Source organism: Seriola aureovittata, chromosome 17, assembly GCF_021018895.1.
Source record: "Seriola aureovittata isolate HTS-2021-v1 ecotype China chromosome 17, ASM2101889v1, whole genome shotgun sequence".
Lineage (NCBI taxonomy): Eukaryota > Metazoa > Chordata > Actinopteri > Carangiformes > Carangidae > Seriola > Seriola aureovittata.
In genome coordinates this window covers 8,128,594-8,147,799 of record NC_079380.1, presented here as the reverse complement: position 1 = coordinate 8,147,799, position 19,206 = coordinate 8,128,594, and the positions used below count along the sequence as shown (strand labels likewise).

The 19,206-nt window shown below is 42.1% G+C and overlaps 2 protein-coding genes and 2 non-coding genes across 5 annotated transcripts; all 4 read right to left on the bottom strand.

Moving 5' to 3' along the window:
- Nucleotides 1-5,696: 5,696 nt before the first annotated feature.
- On the bottom strand, nt 5,697-9,249 carry rpl3 (ribosomal protein L3). The gene is made up of 9 exons (XM_056401189.1): nt 9,168-9,249; nt 8,471-8,663; nt 7,957-8,125; nt 7,452-7,587; nt 7,070-7,256; nt 6,685-6,947; nt 6,494-6,589; nt 6,156-6,275; nt 5,697-5,833 (listed from the first exon to the last, which is right to left on the bottom strand). The coding sequence occupies exons 1-9, from the start codon at nt 9,168-9,170 to the stop codon at nt 5,789-5,791; spliced, it is 1,212 nt and encodes a 403-aa protein (XP_056257164.1). The 5' UTR covers nt 9,171-9,249; the 3' UTR covers nt 5,697-5,788.
- Nucleotides 5,917-6,048, bottom strand: LOC130185935 (small nucleolar RNA SNORA54). The gene has a single exon (XR_008830234.1). It is a non-coding gene; the product is annotated as a small nucleolar RNA SNORA54 (small nucleolar RNA).
- On the bottom strand, nt 7,327-7,418 carry LOC130185937 (small nucleolar RNA U83B). Its single transcript, XR_008830236.1, has one exon. It is a non-coding gene; the product is annotated as a small nucleolar RNA U83B (small nucleolar RNA).
- A 535-nt stretch (nt 9,250-9,784) lies between the features above and the next one.
- On the bottom strand, nt 9,785-18,805 carry slc25a39 (solute carrier family 25 member 39). Of its 2 annotated transcripts, XM_056401190.1 has the most exons (12): nt 18,562-18,802; nt 16,368-16,473; nt 15,852-15,911; nt 15,587-15,637; nt 14,363-14,472; nt 14,172-14,239; nt 13,445-13,569; nt 12,589-12,762; nt 12,107-12,216; nt 11,486-11,567; nt 11,288-11,368; nt 9,785-11,205 (listed from the first exon to the last, which is right to left on the bottom strand). In XM_056401190.1, exons 2-12 carry the CDS (start codon nt 16,462-16,464, stop codon nt 11,099-11,101), a joined length of 1,065 nt encoding a protein of 354 aa, XP_056257165.1. In that variant the 5' UTR covers nt 16,465-16,473; nt 18,562-18,802; the 3' UTR covers nt 9,785-11,098. The 2 variants fall into 2 exon arrangements, with proteins under 2 accessions (XP_056257165.1, XP_056257166.1); XM_056401191.1 differs by lacking the exon at nt 15,587-15,637 and having other exon boundaries at nt 18,562-18,805.
- Nucleotides 18,806-19,206: the final 401 nt, after the last annotated feature.

Below are 19,206 nucleotides of genomic sequence, written 5' to 3'. Positions count from 1 at the left end.
TTTGTTCTCCAAGTAAGTTTAAGTCAGCCCTGACGTCTGCGTTTTGATGCTGGGAAAAGTCAAACTTCATCACCTGGTGCCTTCTCTACCTCCCTCGCTCTCTCGCTCTCTCGCTCCTGCTGTCGTGATCAGTGTGTCTGCAGTGCTGTTCAATAGAGAAGAAGCTCTGTGTGTGTGTGTGTGTGTGTGTGTGTGTGTGTGTGTGTGTGTGTGTGTGGGAGGGGGGGTGGCAGCCTGGTGGTGGTGGTGAAAGTTGTTGGGGGTGAGGTATCAGGGTGGGTGGCAGGGTGAGGAGATGAGGCCTGAGGAACACACTGTCCCTTCCTGGCTGGGAATATTAAGAGGAAACACACAGACACTCTCTCTCTCTCTCTCTCTCTCTCTCTCTCTGCCTGAGCCTGGCTTTGTGTCTCTGGCAAGCTGTGAGGTTACATAACCTCACATCAAACCGACTAATGACCTTTCTCTGACTTTACTGGACAACGTTCTGGGACAGAGAAGCGAGCACCCATGGGAGCTGTGTGGGGGCACGTCACCCGAAGCCTCCAAAGCAAAACTTTTAAGTCCCTGAGAAGAAGCTGCAGCGTTCGACGTTCCTTCTCTTAGGATTACTGCTGTGGAAACAAAATGCAACCTGAAATGTGTGCGAGGATTTCTGTGCAGAGGAATGTTTATCTTGCTCCTGTGCATGCAAACACTGAATCTGCATGTGCAAGCCTATATGTGTGTATGTGTGTGTGTGTGTGTGTGTGTGTGTGTCTGAGAGAGTTGAGGCCTGTTGTTTATGCTGACCAGAGAACAGTTGCTGACTGCGCTCACCCCGGGTTATTTTTTGGGTCATGCAGAGTTGAGTGGCAACACAGAGCTATAAGCATGGTCAACCAACTGAAAAAGAAAAAGAAAAAAAAAACCATTGGAGCAAACATAGTCTGAAATGACACGTTCACATCACCCCCACTGCTGATCCAAGCAGTGTGAAGCTTCATAATTTCCTGCATAAAATAACATATGGACCTAAGAGCAGTCCGAGCTGTGTCGCTGCTGGTTTACAAATCATCTGAAGCTTTTAAATCCAGCTCTGAATAGAGGGCAGTTTTCAAAAAAAGAGAGATAAAGAGGAGGAACCAAAGTGGGCTACAGCACACAAAGTGCTCTGGGATGCGTGAAGCGAATGGAGCGCCGTGCTCTGCCCTCTGGTGGCGTGATGGGAGACCGGGTGCAGGGCTGTTGCCTCCGTCAGCTCAGGGAACGCTGTGTCCATAAACGGGCCTGGAATACTGATGCCACAGTGCAGGGGTGCAGGAGCTGCAGTCTGGCAGGCCCAAGAGAAACGCTCAGATTCACTGTCCTCTACACAGAGTCCGACTCGGGAGGACTACTGACGCGTCTGTGAGACCATATAGCTTTAGTTAGTAGTGTATATGACATATGAGTCACGCAGAAATACCCAAAAACTGCATCTACATCATTTGATGTCTGACAGGTGGATTAAAAAAAAATATGATTTCCACCTGTTTACATCTTGACTCCTGCTCTGTTCTCATTATAAAAAGCGTGAAATATAAACACTCTTCCAAACCCTCTTGTTGGGAATCCAGCCAAAAGAGTTGTGATCAATAACACAAGCCGCAAAACAGGCCCTGACGTTAAAGCCATTCATCCACCTAGCATAGAACATATATAAATCAAGCGTCCTCCACAGCTCCTCCACCCTGCAGCAGCCTGCGGTGCATTTGATATCACCATGTAAAAATAAAAGACTTCCACTGGGGCTCCACATTGTCATTATTTTCATCACAGGTTCGTCACTGAATCTGCTGATTGTATTTTGGATAAATCAGTTAATCAACTGATTCAACATTCAGATGTTGCTAAATCCTGATTGGTGCCGGGGACCTTTGTCAAATCAGTGACAAAAGCAAAGACAAAAACACAAACACAGAAATCTCTTTTTGTGCTCATGTAGGAGCCTTTTGCTCAGAGGAAGGAGATGGTGGGAACTTTAAATGAGCGACTGATTAACAGAATGTGATCATCTCAGATTTAAATTCCTCCCAGTGCAGGCACAATAGCAGGTCCTAACAGTGGTCGAGCAGTCAGATAGTCACTGCAGGACCAGCAGCAGCCTGTGGCCTCCGTCCTGTTAATAATGGTCTTAAGTATGTGGTCGTCCCCCCCCCTACAGTCTGTCCTCCTGTCAGACGCCACGCCGCAGCACCACCCAGCCACTTCCCTCACTCTGCAAGACAGCCTGCCGCTGAGTCCGTGCCAGCCGGCCAGCGACGATGCCAGGACACACACCAACACACAGATGCACACACCTACTTACATGTACAAGCAACTGCATGCACACTCTCACATAAATCAAATGCTTGGCCCTCCTTTCTGCTGTCCCAGCATGCACCCTGGTTACCTGGCTGCTGTCCCACTAGCAACAGCTGCTACCTCAGGACTGGAGGTTCCATTGCATGACAGCACGCACGCACACACACGCACGCACACACACACACACACACACACACACACACACACACACACACACAGAAACACACACACACACACACACACGCAGTCATATAAAGTCGAGTCATAAACAGCACTGGCCTCTTTCGTCCCTGGCCCTGAGGAGCTCATTTTAGATGATGGAGGACTGAACCGATCAGGGGCGGGGCCAGAGGTAGTTGGTAGGTAGTTGGCTTGTTAGCATCATGGATGGATGACTGGGTGCAGGACCAGGGGCCCTCCGACCAAACCTCTGTATGAAGTGACTGTTAAACATTTCTGGTTGGAAAGTCAATCAAACAAATCCACAAAGAGACACAACGACAAGCACAAAGTCATTCAAAGCAACTAAAAAGAGACACAAAACCACAAAATGACACAACTTAAGACACACAAAACAACCATGAAATGATGTGAAATGATCACAGTGATGCAAAACAACCACAAAGACCCAAACTGACCATGAAAATGATGCAAAGTTGTGTGTCTCTCTCTTTCACATTAGAATATTTAAAGTTGATTATTTGGGGCTGATTTATTACACTGAATAAATAATGTAACGATTAATAATGTGCAGTTTATTATTGCCAAGAATCAACGTTTTAAGTCTGAGTCTTAACACATTTCTTCTTATTTTAACATCGTGCCCCCTCTCTTTAAATCTGAGCCCTCCGTGCAGGGTTTCTGAACCCGCCCCTGCTTCATTTGTCCCTGGCTGTGAGGAGCTCATTTGAGATGATGGAGGACTGAACTAATAGGGTGGAATGATGTGGACAGGCCTTTATGAAAAGTGCACAGAGATGCTGTTTGAGCAGATGCAGCGGGTCATAAAGAGAGCACCTGCTGGGACACCTAACCTCACCTGAACGGGACAGAGGGAGCAATTAATGGCATAATTTTGGACTGTTAACTGTCACATTTAGCAGGCAGGGGGCATTATGTAAAACAGAGCTCTGCGGGAGCTTTGAACTGCAGCTCTGCTTGTGCTGCAGCAGGGCAGGGGTCAGAGCCTCTGGAGGTTATTACGTAACAGCAGGGCCATCTCCATGACTGTCCTCTGGCCACAGTGACACAGGGCTTCACCCTGCTTCCTCCACCCGCCGCTTCTACTTTCTACACCAGACCACCACAAAGTGAGACAAAACCAACCACAAAATGACCGCAAACATAAAACAACCACAAAGAGACCAAAAAACTGAATAAATTGATGCAAAAATGACCACAGTGGTGTAAAACAACCGCAATATGACCACAAAGAGACACAAAACAACCAAAGAGACAAAAGAAATGACCATAGAGTGGTGTAAACATGATCACAAAAGACACAAAACAACCACAAAGAGACAAAAACTGGATAAAACTGATGCAAAATGACCACAAGATGATGTAAAACAATCACAAACTGACACAAAAAAAGATGACACGATGCAAAAAGACAGGAGAAACAAAACCACAAAATGTTGCAAAATAAGCACAAAGTGATGCAAAATGACGACAAATGACAGCAAACTGACCAAAAAATGAAAACATGCCACAGTGACGCGGGGCTTCACCCTGCCTCCTCCTCCTCCTCCTCCCGCTGCCTCGGTGTACAGCAGGCCTTTCTTTTTTAAGGCTCAGTTTACCGTAAGTGTCCTTTAGAGGATATTTTCTCTTCGCTGTAGAACTGCTTTGGTAGAGAAAATGTCAAATTGTTGAAGTGCGGCTCTACAGAGAACAATTGTCCTTCAACTCCCTGGACTGCAGGTTAATAGGAGGTAGGAGGGACCTTGAAAATCCTTACAGGAAATCCACATTTCTGCTAAGAGTGCTGAATATTATGCAGAGATGTCTCGGAGAGGCGTTCTGCGGGACATCTAAATGGCCTGTAGAGCCCTCTCAGGGTCTTCCTCATTACCTGCTGAAGTGGAGGTTTTAGTTTTGGCAGTGATGAGTCAGAATGGATGATGTTGGGGCTTAATTACTGTGCTGTGACTGCTGGAGTTCTGGTGTCAGCCGAATACAGGCCTTACAGCTCAAGGACACATATAGCCTTGTTGAAACATGCAATGTTAGCTAAACTGAGCGGCTGTCCATCAGTTCTGCATAGGTGGCTGCTCTCATCATAGCTGACGCCGACCTTTTCAGCTGCGAGACAGGAGGCCGGGCTCGGAGGCCAATCACGTTCAACAAGCTCCGAGCTGGAATGTATATATCTACACTCACACCAGGTATCTGAGGTAATAGTACTGCTGTTGAGTATTTTCATTTCACGCTCCACTACATCTCAGAGGGAATGTACTGTTTACTCTGCTACAGCCGAACACAACTTTAGATACTTTACAAACATGTGACAAGCTTATATAAAAGGACACGCTGTTATAGGTCAAACTAGTTTTACAAAACACTATATAAAGTTAAGAGCAGAACTCATTGGATGTATGGAAAATTAAAACTAATAGGTTACTGATTTTAGCAAATGCATTTATACTGTATTTCAGACTGTTTTGATAACTGTCTGTTTTTGCTCCATAACAGGATTTTGCCTTTAGTCTCATTTCATCCTCACATTTCTGCTGAAGTGTGCTCACCCTTTATAGTGTGTGAGTGCAATCTCTACTCAATTTGTTGCAACAAATGCCATCCTCTTGAAAAATAACTGATTTTTCTTGGTTAAATAAAAGAAAAAATTGTAACTACTGTCTCTTCATGCAAAAAATATGACCTGCTTGTTCTTGTCAGTAAACTCAACTGACAGCTGTTGAGCCAAACAAAAAACAAAAAAAACTGAAGGCCACTTATGCGCTCAGTCAGGAATATTTTCTTAAACTGATCTGTTATAAAAATCTTAAATTTTAGCCTCAGATTCATAGGGGTCTTTTAGAAATGTATCTGTATGCAAAACTTTTACATTGTTTTTTAAAAAAGGATCTGGCTTCTACCCCCACCTGTATATTAAAAACCTCAGTAGTATTGTGGCTTTTGTTTATAAGATAACTAGCACAATAAAGTATCTTGTGCATTTCATGACATTTGAAATGTGCCTCAAATGCCTTCTGTAATTTACCAATTACTAACTTGTGAATAAACTATTGACCAAGCCGTCACCTGCATCTTCAACAATGCCAACTCAAGTCAAACTACAGGGTTAACAACAAATAACCAGCTTTCCTCCCATCTCTGCATTAACAGCCAAAATTCTCACCACAAACACATTAGTTTTTTAAAATTTTTTTATTAAATAACTGCAGAACAATAGTGATGGTGACAGTAAATGCAGCAGAGACGGCGTTTGTCGACAGGGACTTTAAGCGGTCTCTTCCTTGGCAATGCGGTCCTTCTTGAGTGGTCCCTGTGGAAAACAGAAATAAGACAAGTCAGTTATGTCAATACTTAACAGGCTGTGACCTGCAGTCTGTGTTGGCTCAGGGCAGCCAGTGTTCCCAGAGAGTGAACAGGGAGCCAGCACAAACAGGCACTGCTCCCCTGCCTCACTGGAGTTCACTATGGCACTGGAATGGAACCCAAATTCACACTGGAGACTGAACCAGGTTACGAACAGTGCGGGGCAACAGTAACCGACCGTAAGCGACAGTGTCTGTGACTTTAAATGTTGTACAAGTTGCATTCCAATTTTGAAGATCAGATACAAAACTATAAGTACAACGTCTTACCATAAACGCCTTCTTCTCCTCCACAGTCTGGAAGCGGCCATGCCCAAACTTGGAAGTGGTGTCGATGAACTTGAGGTCAATCTTCTCCAGGGCACGACGGCTGGTCTGCACCAGCAGAGACTGAAGGAACAGAAAGTAAACATTTAGATATTCAAGTCTACACATGTGTAAAATAATGTGATCTCCCTGGAAAAATGTTGAATATTCCCAGCCGGTTCCTCAGATATGGTTAACACCTACACTAACATTATCCCATGCTGCACTAGATCAGTTTGACAAAGCAATTCCTACAATTTGCAATAACTAACATAACTAAAGGCCTTGAACTTCGCCCTCACCTTGCGCAGAGTCAGCACCCTCTTCTTGGTTCCCACAACACAGCCCTTCACCATGACGAAGTCATTGGTCACCTCTCCGTAGTGGACAAATCCACCCTTTTAAGAAAAGAAAAAAACAATTGAATTACATCTGTGTCAAGACAGGACGGCATCCAATAGTCCCACTTACAGGGCGCATGAACATCACTTACCAGGGGGTTGATGCTCTTGTTGGACAGATCGTACTCAGTGGAGGCGTTGTTCTTCACCACCTTTCCATCCTTGGTGTGGTAGCCCTGGCCAATTTTGTAGATCTTCTTGTTGATCTCTGTACGATGGTGGTAGCCCTTCTGACCGGCACGGGCCACAGAGAAGGCCACACGGGCAGGATGCCAGGCACCGATACAGGCCACCTTACGCAGACCACGATGGGTCTTGCGAGGAAGCTTCTTTGTGTGCCAACGGCTGGTGACACCTAGGAGATAACACATTGGTAAGAGTCAAGATAAAGTTCTGATCTATACATACGACGTGTGAAAACTGGTTTAAATGTCGAACGATTGAATTCTGACAGGCCTAAACTGCAACTGCTCTTACCCTTGTATCCGTGACCCTTGGTTACACCAATGACATCGATCATCTCGTCCTGAGTGAAGACGGTGTTGACAGGAACAGCCTGCTCCAGCTTCTCACGGGCCCAGTCCACCTTATCGGAGATGGTGCCTCCATTCAGCTGCACCTCCATGAGGTGAGACTTCTTCTGTCTCACGGGAAGCAGACGCATCTGCACAGAAACAGAAAATAAGTCAATACAAAACATAAAAAGACTTTAAATGTGGAATGATGACAGCTATGTAGTCTCAGAAGGAAGGCAGCATGGAAGATATCCTCATACGTGTCGGGCGCCATGCCTGACGCAAGTTCCGTGGTCTCATCACCGACAGACAAGCAAATAAGAAACTAAATCGAACGTACTAACCTGTGTGTGGGCAATGATGCGGACGACCTGGCAGTACTTCTTCATGGCGGCAAAGTCCTTCTCCAGCTGCTTCTTGCCCTCCTCATCCTGCCATTTCTTGCAGTATTTGGTGAAAGCCTTCTTCTTGGACTTGTACCTGAGCGCATGCAGCGTGGCAGCGGGAGAGAGGACACATAGGTTTGCACAGGTCCTTCATAACCTCGGAGGGCCAGCGGAAGAACACAGTGCATAGCTGCTCGCCCTTCCCTCCATGTGGATGGGCTCTATCAGCTAATGAAGATTTCAGCTCATGGCACAGTTTCTAAGAAGCACTTTCCACTGGCCAGAGGAGCCCGGAGCTCATCAGGGCACATGGCACCTGAGCGGAGCTGCCACAGGTGGCCACCGAAATGTTAGACTCACTCAGTGAAAACATAGGACTCATTTCATTTCCACTGGGCAACTAACATCTGCTTCAAATACTTAATACACTACGGTTTAGGCTATCGTTTCATGTAATGCTCACCAGTTCTTGTAGAACCGACGCTTGCACTCGTCACTGACGTGCTCGGCGAAGATGGTCTTGAAGGAACGCAGGCCGCGGGGAGTGTTGACGTAGCCCACAACTCCAACAACAATCATGGGAGGTGTCTCCACAATGGTCACGGCCTCAACCACTTCCTTCTTGTTTACCTCTGAAGGGGGAAAGAAAGAAATTAAGTTTAACACCCATCATAATCTCAACTCTTGCTTAACGCACTCAGTGACCATTTTATGGTATAGACTGCGCTCAGTGCTCGACATTCAGCAAGGGGTTTAAACCCATTCTGTCCGCCCGTCGAGTGTCTCATCACAGGCAGAACACCATACTGAAAACATGACCTTTCACAGCAGACATTTTACTCAATCAAAACGGAAACACGTTCTTGTGAAAAGCCAAAACATCTACTGTGAAAAATGAGTCTTCTATCTCACTCAAAAAATGTCTACAACATTTTATAATCATTCAAACTACAATGTTTAAGCCTGACTTTACTCACTTGAGCCGGGTCTATCGACCTCGCGGACGATGTGTGTCATGCCGGCCTTGTAGCCCAGGAAGGCAGTCAGGTGCACGGGCTTGCTGGGGTCATCCTTGGGGAAGCTCTTGGCCTTACCGCGGTGACGACGGCTCCTCTTGCGGGGCAGGAAGCCCAGGGATCCGTGGCGCGGAGCCGAAAACTTACGGTGGGACTGTGGAGGGAAGACACTGTCAGCTGGTCCATGCTTATGCAGAGTAAAAAACTTTTCTTTGCAGAGTTAATACAAGTCTATGTGAATTATAGCTAATGAAGACTGCAAAAAGGCCTCGAGTTCACCACGATGTTAGCGTGGTTAGCCGCCTCCAGCGTGCATGGTCACGAGGTTGAAGCCAACGACGCAAACCCTCAGCTTTAAATTTTGACTTCAAGTAGTCATCACTTTTACTTATATACCACATTTGTAAAAATGGGTGTTAAGACAGATAATTTAAAACAGCGTGTAAGAAGCAGCCAACGTCAAGCAGCCATTTTGGTCGCCGGTGTTGGCACTAAAGGTTGCGCTTCAGGCTGAATATCATAAAAATAAACATTAAACTTAAGTAAAGAATGTCTATAAAAGTAATCATAGTGTCTGAAGTCAGTGAAAGGTAACTGATTGCTCAGATAACACACTGATTGAAGTCCGGAGTTTCTGCTGCTCGATTTGTTCACTCACCATTTTGTCGCCAGTCCGTATTCAAAGAGGCCTACTGAGGGGCAAACCACCGATTTATACCCAACCAAATATCGCGAGACTATCCTCAGCTAGGCCCCTCCCCCGGAATTTCACCCTGCAGATGTATTAAACTCAGCAGCCACTAGATGTCGCTGTTTACAATTAAAACATTACAGCGTAATATTGAGTTACAGTTATTAAAACTTTTTTTCAGTGTTTACCTTTGATTTAAAACAAACAGTCTATGGCTAAATATCTATATAATTCAGGTTATGTAAATCTTATCTATTGTATGTCTTTAAATACAGCACCAGTCAAAAGATGACTGTACAGTTTAATTATATTTGTGACTAATGGAAATAATATGCATTTTAGTTCTTCCACAGTTCAGTTTCAATTTATAATAGAGTACGATTTTATTTTCCACTTAAACAGAAGATTGTCTTTAAATGAACGTATGCAACTAAATGTACATTTTTTTGTAGTGCATTTTTCTTATTTTTCATTATTGTTAATGTCCTATAATAAATACCCATTCCAAAGTATAGTTTTTTTCTTTTAAATAATGGTGGTCCATCAAAGAACTCCCTCATAAATAAATCACACATAGCATCAAATCAAGCTGTCATAACATTTATTACCACTTCATTCTTTAAAAAAGAAAAGAGAAAGAAAAGACAAGTACATACATTTACACCTTTTAGGTTAAGGCAGCAATATTTTGTTTTATGTCCCAGTGTTGTAACAAGTTTTGATGTTATGTCTAATGAGGACTGAACAAGTATTTCATAATGAGAAAGCCAGCAGGTAGAAGTAATAAGACTTGGCAAAACGTAAGGAAACCTGTGGGATTTTTGGGAAGCTGGCTGCAGTGGTTTTCACATATGATGAAAAGTCAAATAGTCATTAACTCTATCAAGGAGGTCACGTTTTCACCCGTGTCTGTTTATTTGTCAGCAGGATTACGCAAAAAGTACTGAACCGATTTCCACTGAAGGGAAGAAACTATTAAATTCCAGATCATTTACCATGAATTTGAATCATTTTCTCTGAACTCTGGTGTATGTTGGTTGACATTGGCCATGGCAGAGGTCTGTGTCCTCTGAGTGCCCCTATACTTTATTCTTGTAATGTAAAAAATTAAATCATGCACCAATCTAGCCATCAGACCTTCTGTGTCTCTTAAACTATGGCTTTCCTCCAGTTATGACGACAGAAAAGAGGAGTACATTCAACATAAAACCTACCTGTAATTATTTTTTATGGTTTCATTTCACAGTTGTGTTGCAAATGTAAAGTGCTACAAATGGTCAAATCTATCCAGCATACAAAACAGATTTGTCAGTCATCTACTCGGCAGATAAATGTCAAAAATGTCATGCTTTACTGCTACGGGAATGCAGGATGATGCAGTTACGCCAATGCAGCTTATTATCTAGCGTCTGTATTGAATGGGGATGTACACACCATGCAGTTTGTCAGGCAATGCAACGTATTGGTATGAGAACATTTTCCTCGCACTACAGTGTTGATGCAGTTAAAGTCTTTAAGAGGGTTGGAATTTTCCCATTAAGCATTAAACCTTTTACAACTTTCCTGCACAATGCAAAAAGATTACTCGAATCATCAACACATGAAGTCTGTGGCCCCAGTGTATCCTTCACTATCCAGGCTTGTTGTCAAAGCTCCTTATAGTAGATATATTTCCGTCTTATCAGTCTGTGAACATTTCAAGAGAACAGATTTTCAGGGAGTGACATCCCTGAAATGTGCAGGAATCCTCATCTTTTTTTGTTCATTCAAAACCAAATCCAAACCCGCCTGTTCCTCAAGCTGAAAACAGGCATTTGGGACAAAGTCTCCTGATGATTATGTCTGCATGTGCTTCTGAGAAACACCCAGCGCCACACAAACAGCCCTCAGGATGCCAGTCACTCTCGATCAAGGTTCATCTTCTGGAAGAAGGCCTTTCCAAACTCATATGTGCTTATCATAACGGCACAAGCTGGAGCCACTTTGATCACCCTCGGCATGAAACCTGGGGAAAATTCACATGTTTTCACTTCTGAGTAAATCTTACACACTATTTTTATTTCACCTAAGACGGCATAAGTGTTTACCTGCAAAAAGGCCCTTGTAGCCCAGCTCAGCCCATATTTCCTTCATTATGTGCCATGTAGATGTGGTTCTCTTAAAGGAAACTAGGAGGAATTGGCATAAGATACTAGTTAGAATATTCCATATTGTATAAGAAGTAAGTACATACATTGACTAAATACATTGACACGCTGCCCACATCACCATGGATAAGCACAGACCTCCCAGAGTATCCATCTCTCCCAGCTGGATCTGTCTCCGAGTCTTCACCACGTCAAAAGGCAGCGTCAGGATTGCAGCAATCTAAACACCATGAAAAACCCCAACAGTCACATCCTGGACAGGTTCAGCCAGTGGTTACACGTCAAGATCTTAGATATTATCAATGTGTGAAGAATAACCACTCATATCAGGAAGGGAGTTTGCTTAATTATTGCACAAGAAACAGGGCAATTTGAAATGTGGGTCAAACACTGGCCTGACTCTCTGAACGTACCTCTGACAATGCACTTATTGTCAGTCCGTGTTACCAAATATTTGAATGTCGTGAAGTGATTCGGATATATTTACACAAGTACAGGTAACAGTAGTCAGTGTGTCAAAGAAAGCGTCGACGTCTCTCAAGGCTTCATTTTATTTTACTAGATTTGAAGCAGAAAATCGCTTTGATTACATCCAGTCATTGATATGATCGTATCAGGGTGCTAGACTAACAATTATAGCGTCCCACCTTCTACTGGTCATGTCAATGCTACAGTCAGTGTTACCAAGCAATAATTAAAACATGTTTAATTATTACAGCAGAGGGCAGGTGTGTGTTAACATAAATGCTGAGTACTCACAGCTCCAGACACAGCTCCTGCAGTAAAGCTGATGGAGAAATTGGCCTGAGGCACTCGGGACTGTTCACATAACTGGGCCTTCACCAGCTCATAGTTGAACCAGTACAAAGCTGCAAGGACACATAAACATAAAGCGAGGGTTCATTTACCATTTTGTTGCTTTGCTTACAGTCAGTCATCTTAGACTTTTCAAGTAACAAGCACTGTGACAAAAAGATTCATCCTCTGTTTCCATGTTGTGCTGTCTGCATCCTGAAAATCTGTTACAGCCATGTTCTGATGAAACAAGGAAATATGCTGCAGGAGTGGTTTGACAAGTTTATATGGAGGATTGGAAACGTATTTTCCACCTTCACTGGAACCAACATGAAGTCAAGATAAACCCACAGATGAGATTTTTATACGCCCATATTTCAACTCAATGCTCTGTAGGATTTCCACGTTATATCATATTTTACTATATTCTGTGGTGCTGCTCTTACCAGAGAAGGGAACGTCTCTGAGAACAGTGGGTGCCCAGCCCCTCCACAGAGAGAGCAGGCCGTCCTGGGCCACAGCAGAGCGGATACATTCTCGCAGCTCGCTGTAAGGCAGCCGACGGGACTGCATCTTAGTCCTGACCAGCTCCAGAGGACTGATCACCGTCACAGCCCCCACTACAACACACAAACACACGCTTCAAGTCAAGAAAAGACAGCCTGAAAAGACTTAAAAAGCATTGAATTCAGCTTCCTTTAAGAAAAGGGACTGAGCAGGTTTAAAAAGTCTTAAATTTCATTAACAAAAGGTCTTGAATATGTTTCTCTCCTGCTGTAGACAGTAACATTAGTTATTATCTTTGGCTGACAGGAGACAGTGGTCAGGAAGCTAAGTTATTGTTGATTTTATCAAAGAATTATGAGGCATCGACAAGTAAAAAGACCCCCAGCCCTTCTGTAAAACCCCCAGACTGAAAGAGACAGAAAATGAAAAACATTTTGTGTGTCTTTGTAGTCTTTTTGCAACTCTTCGTCGTTGTAGTCTTTTAACTGAGCTCTTTCAGGGGGCCCAAGGGAGTCAGGGGGTCTGTAAACCACAGATGGGTCCAGGTCACATTAATTAATTAATAACATTACTAGGAATTATTGTTATGGCAATTGTTTTTATTTATTGTTATAAAGAAATAAATAATATTTTGTTATCGTTTGTTTTCTACCCTTTGTACGACCATGAAAAAGGTATTGAATTACATTCTAAGCAGCATTAATAAAGTCTTAAATGTACTTCAGTGAACACTGCAGGTAGCCTGAACACTGTTAACATGTTGCACTGTAGATGTTTGTGTTTCCATGCTCTTACATCTCGCCAGACCACCAGCAACAAGAGGGACGTGGCTGCCCTGAAAACCCAGACCGTATCTCAGGAAGTCTCGCAGCTGGTCGTAGCAGGTGAAGTAGATGACAGTGGCAGGTACCGCCATAACACTGAGCACACACGCACGCACACGCACGCACACACACGTTTCAAACACTGTATGCCATATCAGTAGAACATTTTCATATAAAAACAAAAAACAAAAAACATGTAAATGTGTCACTAGAGAGTGAGACTGAGTAGTTTGCAGGAAGGTTAGATACACTGCCTTTCATGAAATAACTCACCACCTGATATTCAGTGTTGTTTACTGCTAAGATGAAGGTTTGCATGACTGCAGCTGCCTAACAACAACCCAAATTATTGAGACATTATCTGTAATCATTTATTAAAGACATTTTGTTAATTGATGTGAATTAATTAAAAAAAATAACTGGTGGAGGTAAAAATCTACCCGTCATCTAACGCTCAAAAAATGAATGAGTCTAAAGTTTATATTCAGAAAATATTACATTTACAGAGCTAATGATTTATCCTAGTGATTATGACACAGCAAGTAAGAACTGCTAAAATAATAAATATGAGAAGTAAACCCTAGTTGGCCAATCACGTCAGTTTGTTATGGATTGAAGATGCATTATATTTAAAACCATAACCTGATATTCAATTCAAGTATTTTAAACATTTTCTTGATCAGAGTTTAGAGGCTCACAGTGTCGGTGGGAGCCCACTCCACAAAGACCTCAGTCCTTCATGTCGACTGATTTTCACAAAAGCATCCTGTGGCACAAACAAACAAACAAACAAACAAATATTTCTTATAATATTTCTTATAAACTTTAAAAAGGGACAAAAATGTAAAGTAAAGCTGCCAGTGGTTCCAGCCGCTGCACTAAAACTCACAAGAGTGCCGCTGAAATGTGTTGGTGCTTTGTACCAGCTGGTGCAGCTGGTTCCATTCTGACAGACGTAGATGTGATCCATCAGTCCATTACAATACAGGAAACACTTCCCTGTGAGAGACAGAGCAGCCAGGAGAGTTAAAAACATCAACAAAAGCAGACAGCAACTACCTGACCCCAGCAAAGTCCAGAATCTAAAAACAAACCCATTAATGAAACAGGTATCTCACATTAGTGAGATTAGCGTGAACCTATTGGGTTTTCATGTTTTCTAAACTGAGCTAAACAATCCTGAACAGACGAGAGTGACTAATGACACGTGGAGGCAATGACAGCAGAGCCACTCAGATAAGATCAAGGCTGTCCTTGTCACTGCTTACTCTGCCTGTTTATTTATCGCTGGTTTAAATATAGACTATTGACAAAACTTTCAAAGAAACTCTAAGAAAAAAAGCATAATTTCACAACCAACTCCTACTACAGATTTTACCCCATGGAAATATCACAGCAAACAAAAATATAATATCCATCATGCAAGGGTGTCACGGGTGAGCAAAATCTTCTAAAAGGTTGAATTTTGAGCAGTAGGACACAAAGTTAACAACAAACCTGAGTACAACCCTGTGCAACATCATTAATACGTGTGAAGGATATTACACAAAGTCGTCCTCTAAGGACTGTGTTCAAGAAGAAAACCACTGCTCTTAAAACTGCAAGATTACACTTTGCAAAAGAACCTGAAGAAGAAAGAGAGACCTGATGAACGCTGGCAGCACAATGATGGTCAGATGAAAGCTAAATAAATTTGGTATGAAGTGGACATAAAGGTGGACATACAAAACATTAACATTTTAACAATAACATCTCACTAATGAAGGTCGTACTGACTTTTGTTGCAGTTGATACTAAAATATGGACTTTTCATTTTAGTTTAATTAAAAAATGAATGAATTGGCTTTGGTTTAGTTTTTGTAATTACTTTTGTAGCTTTTAGGCCAAACATCAACTAATGAATAAGACACAGTACCAAGCAGTGAAACAAAAACATGCACATTTCAACTTTCATCAATTACGTGGACGTAAAGGCAACAAGCTTTTTTTTTTGTTTGGTTTTATTGGCAAGAAATGTTTGTTAATCGAGCACGTGGCCATGCACACGAAGATGTGCTGAACAACAGTGTGTTTTTAAGTTTTAGCATGCAGCGACGGCAGGTCAGATACTCACACTTGGAAGGGCGGATGACGCCGCCCCACGGAGCAGACTCACAAGCTAAAGCTGTGAAACAAACCAGAAGGCAGGACAGATAAAAGAAAGAGACAGAGCACAATAATCCAGAGGTGAGGGCAGCACAAAAAGCACAAAGGACAGGTGTAGTGAGGTTAGAAAAGCATCAGGATAAAAAATGGCATCCACAAGCAGCTGGTAAAACGAAAGTCAGTGTTTCAGTATCAATGCTAATGTTCGACAACAGATGAAGACCTCGTCTTACCTTGGTGGAACGGTGTTTGCTGAGCCTGCAGCCTGATCTTCACAACGTCCAGCGGTGTGACTGCAAACAAATAAACTGACTGAGTCAAACATGTTTATGACGTAAGACTTTGGTAACAATAAAGTGAAGTGGGGGAAAATTAGAGCTGTTACAATAAGTTGATTAATTAATTAGTGACTCGACTGAAAATATCTGCAACTATTTTGATAAACACTCAAATCGATAAAGTAACTTAATAGAAAAAAACAGCAGTTTTCAGCTTCTCAAATTTGAAGATTTTTTTTTTTTTTTTTTTTTTTTTTTTTTTTTTAAATTTGAAGCATTTTTCTGTTTTAAATTAGATTAAGTTGAATATCTTTGGGGTTGGTCTGTCGGTCAAACAAAAAGAGACATTTGAAGATGTCACTGTGGACCGAGACGTACATTGCTAATTATTTTCTGACATTTTATAAACTATCAATCCACTGAAAAATCATTAGCTAGTGTAAATGGCAAGACTTTGTTTGCATATCTCACCAAATATAGATGTGAGGAGGGCTCCGGTGCCAGAGGCCAGCATCTGCTGCACTGGAGAGATCGTAGCCACGGGGCCACTGACGGCCCGCTCCCCCATCTTGCCCACCTGTCCCACCAAGAGAAACACCACACCATGTCAGACTGAGAACACTATGTACTCTAACTAAACTTCACTGGTGTTTTCTGACCCTGTTAAACACAGCAGTTCAGCCCTGTTTGCTGCAGCCAGGTGTCTATGTCTCCCTGTTATGTAAAACAACTAAAGACGGATTGTTGGTGTCCCACAGGATTGGCAACCTTACACCAAAAGTTTGTGGCTGGGTCAGTGTCCTGTTATGTCAGAACCCTGAGTGTGTGACGCCTGCTTCCACCTCAGTGTCATGAAAACACAAACTAGAAGAGAAAGGCTAAAACACTGAAAGCTCAGACTGATCATTACTGTAAATATTATTAAACTATTAATCAATTAGACTGAAAACGACTCTGCAACCATTATGATTACTTAACTAATCATTTGAGTCATTTCTCAAGCAAGGTACTAGGACTTTGTTTTTCTATTTATATCACTTTAAACTGCATATCTTTGGGGTCTGTTTTTTCAGACACAGCAAGACATTTAAAGTGTGACCCGGAGCTCAGGGAAATGTGATGGCCATTCATTCATTTTTGCCATTTTATAGGTTTAGATTAATGGAGATAATAATATGCAGATTAATAAATAATGAAAATAATATTTAGCTGCAGCCCTAAAAGTCAGAGCACACGTTGCTCATTTAAGTGAGCTGGGTGAGTGTAGGCGGAGTTGTTATAATGGGGTCGTTGAAACATTATGATAGCTTATCTATGATGTGCATGTCTCTAATCTCACCAGACAGCCAGTGAGAGTCTCACCTCCTGACCCATTCCTGAATGAGAAAGTGGGTAGTAGCAGATAAATAAAGATTTAATCAGCCAGTAGTGACACGGAACAATAACTAATGACGGTAAATCAAGAGATTCCCTCAGGGAAGATCAATAATAACAACAACAAATCTATCATTACCAGCCAATATGGTTTGACTGGATATTATTAAAGGAAATGTTCTTTGTGGAGGATTTTTGTCATTTGAGCCATCTCAAAGTTTCCTGTTTCTCTACCTGCGTGGTTGCCTGTAGTTTTCTCCTGGCTCATCCTATTTCAGGAGTTAATGACACTTTAGTGTGACAGTTATAGGCACTTGGCCCTCAAGGTTGATCTGGCCAACAAGCTGCTTTGCCAAATAAGTGCCCTTCTAACTTACTACAGGAGAGCCCAAAACAATCACGTTTTCAAGTTAAATGAGAGTCCTAAAATGAGAGTTTGATGTTTGGGACTCTTTCTGTCACCTTCACCTAAATTACTCAACAGTGTAAGCAGGTTCATCATGTAATCTCATGCTGTATATTTTACACCCACATTACACTGACAGGACACAAGTTAATGAAAAAAAACCAGGGACACATTAACTAACTTCAAATTACATGAGATTAACGTTTCACTGAATCCTGCAACTCAAAAACAGGGTTCACCAAGTTAAACTCAACATTTTTTGAATGCAATGTAATGTAATACTTGATTCATTAAAGTATGAAAAATATCATCATGCACTTAGTGAGTAATACTACTTACCACGTGCATAAAGCTATTTATTTTTATTTTATATATATATATATTTTGTAAACACTTCCCAGAAGTATGTAATTTCTAATAACTTCTAGTCATTTCACACGAACTGGATGAGAAGCACAAAAAATATGGATTAATCAATGACATGCCTACACATTGATTTTTCATTAGGAACAGAAGAAAACATACTCAAGAATTTCACAAACGACATATATCTTCTAAGACCCTTTTTTAAAGGGTTTTCAATACCTGTAGATGCCCTGCCACAACCTAAAGGACACTGTGTGAAATTCAGTGTTGTCACATCATGTACTCTGAACCAACCATTAGCTAGCTAACTTCGTTTGACAGACTAAATTAATATATCTTAGCTCACACTGGAGAAGAGCAGTAAAGGTTGTAGTCAATGAATTTATCAGCTACACTGAGTCAAATGTGTCGAGACATATTTTCATGTAACTGTCAGCATGAGTGCAGTTAGACGGGTAGCTAGCTTAGCTTTTCAGGCACTGCGTTTTTTAAGATCACGAGTTCACTAACGTTACTCACCTTTACTTTAGCTGCCAGTGTCGTGAAATGCAGGCGTCTTCACCCATTTCAGCTAAATTAGCATCACGTTGCTACATGTAGGAGCTAACGTTAAGCCTCTCTGCCGCGACGCAGCTCGCTCGGTTCCTCCATGGTGGGTAGATAAGCCGTAAACATGTTTTTGGACCGAGCTGGTCAGGGTCGTTTATAGATACAAGTCACAATATGTGCCCAGGCTGCACACATACTTCATAGATCTGTACAACACTACATCCAGCGATGGTCGTGTCTGACTGGCCGAGAGAGCCCGGTGCGTGTGTTTTGAAGATCAGTGGTACAACGTCAGCATCCATGACGTTAGTTTCTGATTCGACAGTTAAGGACATGGGAAAATAATGATGAACCACTTATTCTTTTTTCATCCATGCATTATTGTGAATGTGTTTGACATCATAGTTTAAGACAAAACCAACTTTTAGATCTGTGAAACATTTATTTGATTCAAAATTCATGAAATCAAAAAAAAATTAATTAAAAATGGCTGTTTTTACTGTATTTTCTCTGTCCAGATAACATCATCAAACCAGGTCTGGTTTAAAAAGCAACAAAGCATATTTACACTTGTCGGATCAGTGCTTGATGGACTCCATTAAGTGAAGATCTGTG